The 8,962-nt window shown below is 44.9% G+C and overlaps 3 protein-coding genes across 15 annotated transcripts in view; 2 read left to right on the top strand and 1 right to left on the bottom strand.

The window, feature by feature from the left end:
- The window catches only part of rab9a (RAB9A, member RAS oncogene family), an 8,937-nt gene extending 4,308 nt beyond the window's left edge, over positions 1-4,629 (top strand). For 2 of the 7 annotated variants that reach the window (XM_067444704.1, XM_067444705.1), the window contains exon 4: positions 768-4,629. In XM_067444704.1, coding sequence (XP_067300805.1) covers positions 791-1,396 — 606 coding nt within the window. In that variant the 5' untranslated portion in view covers positions 768-790 and the 3' untranslated portion in view covers positions 1,397-4,629. The remainder of the gene's footprint in view (positions 1-767) is intronic. The other 5 variants (XR_010905102.1, XR_010905099.1, XR_010905098.1 and 2 more) reach the window with 5 other exon arrangements.
- trappc2 (trafficking protein particle complex subunit 2) lies at positions 4,628-7,338 on the bottom strand. Of its 3 annotated transcripts, none has more exons than XM_067444708.1 (5): positions 7,208-7,338; positions 6,153-6,267; positions 5,216-5,359; positions 4,980-5,066; positions 4,628-4,883 (listed from the first exon to the last, which is right to left on the bottom strand). In XM_067444708.1, the coding sequence occupies exons 2-5, from the start codon at positions 6,243-6,245 to the stop codon at positions 4,785-4,787; spliced, it is 423 nt and encodes a 140-aa protein (XP_067300809.1). In that variant the 5' UTR covers positions 6,246-6,267; positions 7,208-7,338; the 3' UTR covers positions 4,628-4,784. The 3 variants fall into 3 exon arrangements, with proteins under 3 accessions (XP_067300809.1, XP_067300808.1, XP_067300807.1); XM_067444707.1 differs by having other exon boundaries at positions 7,088-7,263; XM_067444706.1 differs by having other exon boundaries at positions 7,093-7,261.
- Positions 7,339-7,440: 102 nt separating this feature from the next.
- The window catches only part of ofd1 (OFD1 centriole and centriolar satellite protein), a 43,068-nt gene continuing 41,546 nt past the window's right edge, over positions 7,441-8,962 (top strand). For all 5 annotated transcript variants that reach the window (XM_067444703.1, XM_067444700.1, XM_067444699.1 and 2 more), the window contains exon 1: positions 7,441-7,573. In XM_067444703.1, the coding sequence (XP_067300804.1) occupies positions 7,478-7,573 (96 nt within the window). In that variant the 5' untranslated portion in view covers positions 7,441-7,477. The remainder of the gene's footprint in view (positions 7,574-8,962) is intronic.

Genomic DNA, 8,962 nt, shown 5'->3' with positions numbered 1-8,962 from the left:
ATGGGCAAGCGTAAGGATTTGAGCAAGTTTGGCCAGATTGTGACGGCTAGACGACTGGGTCAGAGCATCTCCAAAACTGCAGCTCTTGTGGGCTGTTCCCGGTCTGCAGTGGTCAGTATCTATCAAAAGTGCTCCAAGGAAGGACCAGTGGAGAACCGGCCACAGGGTCATGGGCGGCCAAGGCTCATTGATGCACGTGGGGAGCGAAGGCTGGCCCGTGGGGTCCGATCAAACAGACGAGCTACTGGAGCTCAAACTGCTCCAGAAGTTAATGCTGGTTCTGATAGAAAGCTGTCAGAATACACAGAGCAGCTCAGTTCGAGGCGTATGGGGCGGCAGGGTGACCTCTGACCCCTGACCCCGCCGAAAGCACCAACAGTGGCACGTGAGCATCAGAACTGGACCACGGAGCAATGGAAGAAGGTGGCCTGGTCTGAGGAATCACATGTTCTTTTACATCATGTGGATGGCCGGGTGTGTGTGTGTGTGTGTGGCTTACCTGGGGAACACATGGCCCCAGGATGCACTATGGGAAGAAGGTGGCCTGGTCTGATGTATCACGTGTTTTTGGTTAAATTATGATTACATTTTCTTTTATTATGTAGTGGAATCCATGCCTCGACGGGTCAGGCAAAAGGGGGATCAACATTAGGTCATAATCGGTTTAAATCACATAGAAAATGTTTTTATGTAGAAATCTATTTACTAAAAAAAGAGTATTTATGTACTCTTTCTCAAACATTAAAATATCTTCATTATTCTTGCAGGATCAGATTACAGGACCTCAAACATGTCATCCAAATCATCTCTTCTGAAGGTCATTCTGCTGGGCGATGGAGGCGTAGGCAAGAGTTCGCTCATGAACCGCTACGTCACCAACAAGTTCGACGCGCACCTTTTCCACACCATCGGCGTAGAGTTCCTAAATAAGGATCTGGAGGTGGATGGACGCACCGTCACGCTCCAAATTTGGGATACGGCAGGTCAGGAGCGATTCCGGAGCCTACGGACGCCCTTCTACCGCGGATCCGATTGCTGCCTGCTCACCTTCAGCGTCGACGACACCCAAAGCTTCCGAAACTTGGTCAACTGGAAGAAGGAGTTTATCTATTACGCCGACGTCAAGGAGCCCGAAAGCTTTCCGTTTGTCCTTTTGGGGAACAAGGTAGACGTTCCGGAGAGGCAAGTGACGAGCGAGGAGGCTCAGGATTGGTGCAGGGAGAGCGGCGGACACCCGTATTTCGAGACTAGCGCCAAAGATGCCACGAATGTTGCGGATGCGTTCGAGGAAGCCGTGAGAAGAGTTCTGGCTCTGGAGGAACGGCAGGAGCATTTGATTTCCACGGACACTGTCAACCTGCACAGGAAGCCACGAGGCTCCTCTCCGTGCTGTTAATGCAGGAGAATCGTCTACAATAGCTGATTGAAGGGTTAGTTCAGCCAGAAATGTAAACTCTGTGATTAATTCCTCCTGTGGTTGGCCAGCCGTCAGTCCTCCGCTCATCTTCACACACAGATGAAGATATTAGTGTTGAAATCCGATGGCTCAGAAAGGCCTTCATTGACACCAATGTCATTTCCTCTCTCAAGACCCATAAAGGCACTAAAGACGTCGTTACAAAGCCCATCTCACTACAGCGGCTCTACAATCATTGATGAAGAGGCCAGAATAGAGTTAGTGCGCAAAAACACTAAATAACGACTTATATAGTGATGGCCGATTTCAGAACAAAGCTTTCGGACCGTTATGAGTCAGTGAATCGATTCATGATTCGCCAAAGTCACGTGATTTCAGCAGTTTGGCTCACGATCCGAATCACGAATCTGTAGTGAGATGGGCTTTGTAACGACGTCTTTAGTGCCTTTATGGGTCTTGAGAGAGGAAATGACATTGGTGTCAATGAAGGCCTTTCTGAGCCATCGGATTTCAACACTAATATCTTCATCTGTGTGTGAAGATGAGCGGAGGTCTGACGGCTGGCCAACCACAGGAGGAATTAATGACACAATTTACATTACTGGCTGAACTAACCCTTTAATGAAGGAACTGGATGAGTCTGCGTTATATTTGATCCTTGGATATGCACTAAACACTGGCTTGGGTTCATTGGGTGACATTCTTGCATCTGGACGGCCTGAGCATTCTGTGCGTTCAGATGTTTTATATATATTTATCTCTCCTTTGGGATTTGAGTGGGTTACTGTGTCATTTTGTGTTCAGCATGATCGTCCGAGAGTGATGAGCAAATGTAATAAATGCACTGCGCTATTGCACGGCGTTTTCCTAATCAGGACTTTTGTTTTCCATTTTAAAAATATCCAAACCACATTAAAACGAAAGGAGTTTACTTGAGACGCTGTGAAGGAGATTGTCTCTCGTTTTCCAGCACAAATATCTAAAGATCAAGAGAAGCAAAATGACTGAAGATATTAAGATATGATTATTAAAAGGTGCACTATGTAGTATTTTTGCAGTAAAATATCCAAAAACCACTAGGCCGGTGTTATATATTTTGTTCAGTTGAGTTCTTACAATATCCCAAATGTGTCCAACTATTTGTAAATTGTGAGAAAATTGCTATTTTAACGAAGTACCCGGACGGGTCAGCATAGCGTCTGAGGGAGTCGCCTGTCAATTGCGTCATATCTGCGCTACCCTCGGTTTCGGCTTTTATTTGGCAGGAGCGCTTTACTCTTAGCAGTGTGAACAAGTGAACGCACGGAGTAACGTCATAACATCATTTTAAACACACATAAATGTATCTAATATGATAAACAGAGCTGCTTTACCTCATAATCATAACCGGAAGAGCGGATCAGTGCAGGCGCCCGGCAACTGTGTCCCGTCCCGTCATAATAAAAGTCCCGGTGCTCGCGAGGCGTGTTTGTATACCAATCTCTCCAGCGGCCGTGCTCAGCTCCACAACACTCGCTCCTGCTCTGCTTTACACTAAAGTAACGTTAATAACCGCATCCATCAACGTGATTTCTGCCCGAGTCCTATTTTCCACCGGCTGTGATGTGAAGAACACATGTTCTAAGATGCTGCGCTCACACTTTGCGTCATCAAACTACGCATTTGTTTTGAATAGGCGCCCTCCAGTGGACGGGAAGTTGCATAGTGCACCTTTAAATATATTATTTTTTATGCTTAAAAACAAGAACAAACTTCTGCCAATGGGGTCAGAAAAATAAACGTAAAAATAATCATGTCGTCAGGTGTCAGTGACATCATGTCGTCAGGTGTCTGTGACATCATCTCGTCAGGTGTCTGTGACATCATCATGTCGTCAGGTGTCAGTGACGACATCATGTCGTCAGTGACATCATGTCGTCAGGTGTCAGTGACATCATCATGTCGTCAGGTGTCAGTGACATCATGTCGTCAGGTGTCAGTGACATCATCATGTCGTCAGGTGTCAGTGACATTACGTCGTCAGGTGTCAGTGACATCATCATGTCATCTGGTGTCAGTGACATTAGGCTTGTTCGACTTCACCTAGCGATGCGCAGACCGATCGGCGGCTGACTTGAAGCACTGCATGCCGGTTAGAAATGTTGTCCGACTTGAGACAGCGCCGACAGCACGTGACTGTGACGTATGTCAACAAAGTACCGTGAGAGCGATTCGAGAGCAGGCGGCTGATGCAGCCGGTGCAGATTCTCAAGGGGGACTGCAGGAGGACGCAAGAGCTCTGATGACGACACAGCTGATCCATGATTGGCTGATTCACCGCATGACAGCGATCACGTGCGTTTCGTGTTTATTCTAAAAACTTATGTCACGCTAATGCTCACAAATCATTTATTTATAACAGTAAAACCTCTTTTCATGTAGCTGCGATGTTATATCATCATGTTTATCAAACTAAAACTGATAAAAACCGTTGACAACACTTCATTGATAGTGTATGTTTATATGTTGAACATTAATCTTGTCCAAATAGACGCTTTATTAAGCAGTACATAAAGTGTTAAATGAAAATGTAATTTGAAACATCTGTATATTTGAGAAATATTGCATTTATTTAACTTCAGGTGTGATAAAGTTTGCAAACGCAGTGCAAGCGTCACCACGGGAAGCAGAAAGTGTCCGACTTCACGTCTCCGTTTGCAGCTCCTCCTCGCCTGCACTCGGCTACTCTCGCCGATCGCATTCATCCAGCCGCAGCCGATGTCGAACACACCTATTATCATGTCGTCAGTGACATCACGTCGTCAGGTGTCTGTGACATCATCATGATGTAAGAGTGACCGAAAAATAAACTCAATTCAAAGGGATTTTTTTTTAATATATCTTCAGTCATTTTGCTTCTCCAGTAAATGCGTCTTGATTTAAGAATGATTATATACGTGTGTTTTGGAAAACCAGACAAAATTACTGAGGAAAAAATCGATTGTTTTCCTATAACCATGATTAACTTGCACAGGACAGGCGTTCATACACTGTGGCTGATTCCTAATATATTAATATTATAAAATTGTGTAGCGTGTGCCAAATATATACAAAGTACTTGTACTAAAAATATGGATAATAAGGTGGAGAGTTTAAACACTCACTTTGAAAAGAAGCACTAAAATCTCAATATTGTAGATTCTTAAATTGAAATAATAAAGTACGTAACAATACTTGTCGGAATTGTTTATTTCATGTAATAATGTACAAGCATGAGATCTTCCTCATGCGATTGACCAAAAACAACTCTGGATGTTGAGACGGTACAAACAGCCCATGTTTATTTATGCATGAGAACAGAAGAGTGTGTGTGTGTGTGTAAAGCGAATCAACTGATGAGATGCTTCTTCCCGAGAAACTGCACTTTCCTGTCGAAAGCTGTGGAGCGGATTGGAGCGTTGGCTTCATAGAAGGGATTCATTGCAAACTGGGTAAAAACACACACACACACACACACACACACACAGTTTTAAAAAAATCATATGGCCCTGAAATATCACTACAGAGATGAAGCATGATTTACCTTGATGTACAGATCATAAACATCATTAAAGAAGTTCTTGATTCCATCCTCCTGCCGGACATCATGGAGCATAATAAATCTCATATGTGTCAAAGTAAAGTTAAGGAACAATCATTCCAATGGGACACGATTGGCTACTGGAAACGTGTTTCATAAAGTCCTCAGATGGGGACAGTTATACGTAAAATAATATTTATTGCATGCATGCAGTTAATGTCAGGAAGATTTAGGATATGCCCAGCGGTGACGAAGGCAGAGACGAACCATTCGTTGAACTTGTCGACGGTCTTCAGGTACATGTTGCTGGACTGCCACATGTTCTCATCCACCAGATCCAGAGCGGCGTGAGCGATGAACTGGTTCAGGTGTCTGTGATCATCCTGTCAGCAGATCAGAAGCCGCATCATCGCACTGACATTCATCATGACATCAGCAATTAGTGACATCATCATGACACCAGCAACTGGTGACATCATCATGACATCAGCAATTAGTGACATCATCATGACACCAGCAATTGGTGACATCATCATGACATCAGCAATTAGTGACATCATCATGACATCAGTAATTGGTGACATCATGACATCAGCAATTAGTGACAACATCATGACATCAGGAATTGGTGACATCATCATGACATCAGCAATTAGTGACATCATCCTGACACCATGATGATGTCACTAATTCCTGATGTCATGATGTCACTGATCATGAATGACATCATCCTGACACCATGATAATGTCACTAATTCCTGACGTCATGATGATGTCACCGATCCTGAATGACTTCATCCCGACAGCATGATGATGTCACTAATTCCTGATGTCATGATGATGTCACTGATCATGTAAGACATCATCCTGACACCATGATGATGTCACTAATTCCTGACGTCATGATGATGTCACTAATCATGAATGACATCATCCTGACACCATGATGATTTCACTAATTCCTGACGTCATGATGATGTCACCGATCCTGAATGACATCATCCTGACAGCATGATGATGTCACTAATAAGGTGACTTGATGTGACATCATTAATACCCGACAATCATGTTGTGAAGTATTAATGACGTCATGTCACCTTTATATTTAAATAGCTCCTTTAACAGTACAGGTTATTTCCCAGCAGTGATCAGAGGAGTTGAACAGAGATCGCTCACCTTTGACTCGGCCTTTCCCGGAGGGAGGAACTCCATCTCAAACACCGGGTTATCATGATGACCCACCATAACGAAATAAAAACTGCCGGACATTATGAGTCGTCAGTGTTAGGAGCTGTAAACACGAGATCAACAGTCAGTTACTGACATGTAAACACTGAAGAACACACACACACACACACACACTGCCCTTAAACCTACCCATCACACACACACACACTGCCCCTAAACCTACCCATCACACACACACACACACTGCCCCTAAACCTACCCATCACACACACTGCCCCTAAACCTACCCATCACACACACACACACACTGCCCCTAAACCTACCCATCACACACACACTGCCCCTAAACCTACCCATCACACACACACACACACACACACACACACACACACACACACACACACACACACTGCCCCTAAACCTACCCATCACATACACACACACACTGCCCCTAAACCTACCCATCACATACACACACACACTGCCCCTAAACCTACCCATCACACACACACACACACACTGCCCCTAAACCTACCCATCACACACACACACACTGTCCCTAAACCTACCCATCACACACACACACACAATGCCCCTAAACCTACCCATCACACACACACACAATGCCCCTAAACCTACCCATCACACACACACTGCCCCTAAACCTACCCATCACACACACACACTGCCCCTAAACCTACCCATCACACACACACTGCCCCTAAACCTACCCATCACAGGAAACATTCTGCATTTGTACTTTCTCATAAAAACTCCTCCTGTGTGATTTATAAGCCTTTTGTAAAGTGGGGCCATGGGTAATGTCCTCATATTTCACCCTCTCCTGTAATACCTGTGTCATACCCATGGCATTTTACACATTTGTGTCCTCATATGTCACAAAAACAAGCCCACACACACACCTTACCGCAGGAATAGTGACGCTAGTTTGGCTTCCTTCACAAGTGACACATTCTAACAATACACTCCTGTAAATAAAGAACTAGCGAACACAGCGAATATGAATGAATATGATTAATAACCACAGCCGATGAGGATCATACGCCTGTTGTGGACAGAGTTCCCGTTTCCGGTGCTGCGTTGAACCAGCTGACACAAGCGGCCAATGAGAGGACTGAATGCGGCATGCGTCATAACGACGACACCGGAAACACAACGGTTTGTTGTCAGTTGGAGATTTTAAAGGAGCTGCAGCGCGCGTTCGCGTTGCCGAGGAACCGACTGCGGCGCGTCCCCGATCAGTGATCGATTGATTGATTAGCGTGAATGATCGCGATCAGAGCTCCGTTATCATGTCTGCGAGTAAAGAGGAGAGTCTGACCCCGGATGAGATGCGACAGAAGCTCTATCAGACCTTCAAGAGCCGCGGGGTGCTGGACACTCTGAAGGTCAGCGTGTGTGTGTGTGTGTGTGTGTGTGTGTGTGTGTGTGAGAGAGAGAGAGAGAGAGAGAGAGAGAGACACACAGAGAGACACAGAGAGACACAGAGAGAGTGTGTGTGTGTGTGTGTGTGTGTGTGTGTGTGTGTGTGTGTGTGTGTGTGTGTGAGAGAGAGAGAGAGAGACAGAGAGAGAGTGTGTGTGTGTGTGTGTGTGTGTGTGTGTGTGTGTGTGTGTGTGTGTGTGTGTGTGTGTCAGATCATTTTGAATTAATATTATCGTTATGATGTTAATATTTGTTTCTGTACAGACTTGTTTTAAGCATTCTCTCAGTAACTACTCCATCCATCCATTCATCCATCCATCCATCCACTTATCCATCCATCCCCTCATCCTTCCATCCACTTATCCATCCATCCATCCATCCATCCATCCATCCATCCATCCATCCATCCATCCATCCATCCATCCATCCATCTATCCATCCATCCACTTATCCATCCATCCCCTCATCCTTCCATCCACTTATCCATCTATCTATCCATCTATCCATCCATCCATCCACTTATCCATCTATCCATCCATCCACTTATCCATCCATCCATCCATCCATCCATCCATCCATCCATCCATCCATCCATCCATCTATCCCTCCACTTATCCATCCATCTCTACACTTATCCATCCATCCATCCATCCATCCACTTAACCATCCATCCATCCATCCATCCATCCATCCATCTATCCCTCCACTTATCCATCCATCTCTACACTTATCCATCCATCCATCCATCCACTTAACCATCCATCCATCCATCCACTTATCCATCTATCCATCCATCCACTCATCCATCTATCCATCCATCCACTTATCTATCTATCCATCCATCCACTTATCCATCTATCCATCCATCCACTTATCCATCCATCCACTTATCCATCTATCCATCCATCCACTTATCCATCTATCCATCCATCCACTTATCCATCTATCCATCCATCCATCCACTTATCCATCTATCCATCCATCCTCTCATCCATCCATCCATCCACTTATCCATCTATCCCTCCACATATCCATCCATCTCTACACTTATCCATCCATCTCTACACTTATCCATCCATCCATCCATCCACTTATCCATCTATCCCTCCACTTATCCATCCATCTCTACACTTATCCATCCATCTCTACACTTATCCATCCATCCATCCATCCATCCATCCATCCACTTATCCATCCACTTATCCATCCATCCATCCATCCATCCATCCATCCATCCATCCATCCATCCATCCATCCATCCATCCATCCATCCATCTGTTTCCCAGCTCATTGGTTGAAGAAGTGTGTGTGTGTCACATTAGAAGCTGATGTATCCGGGTTGGGAATGTTAA

The sequence above is a fragment of the Pseudorasbora parva genome, chromosome 5 (assembly GCF_024679245.1).
Source record: "Pseudorasbora parva isolate DD20220531a chromosome 5, ASM2467924v1, whole genome shotgun sequence".
Lineage (NCBI taxonomy): Eukaryota > Metazoa > Chordata > Actinopteri > Cypriniformes > Gobionidae > Pseudorasbora > Pseudorasbora parva.
Note: the sequence above shows the minus strand (reverse complement) of the source record. Positions and strands in the feature narration are given on the sequence as shown.

Excerpts from the sequence above, each read along its gene's own strand:
- trappc2 (XM_067444708.1), bottom strand. The coding sequence starts at position 6,245 with ATGTCCGGCAGTTTTTATTTCGTTATGGTGGGTCATCATGATAACCCG. Across the intron at positions 5,360-6,152 it reads CGGGAAAGGCCGAGTCAAAG|GATGATCACAGACACCTGAA; the intron begins GTGAGCGATCTC and ends ATCTGCTGACAG. Across the intron at positions 4,884-4,979 it reads TTTATGATCTGTACATCAAG|TTTGCAATGAATCCCTTCTA; the intron begins GTAAATCATGCT and ends GTTTTTACCCAG.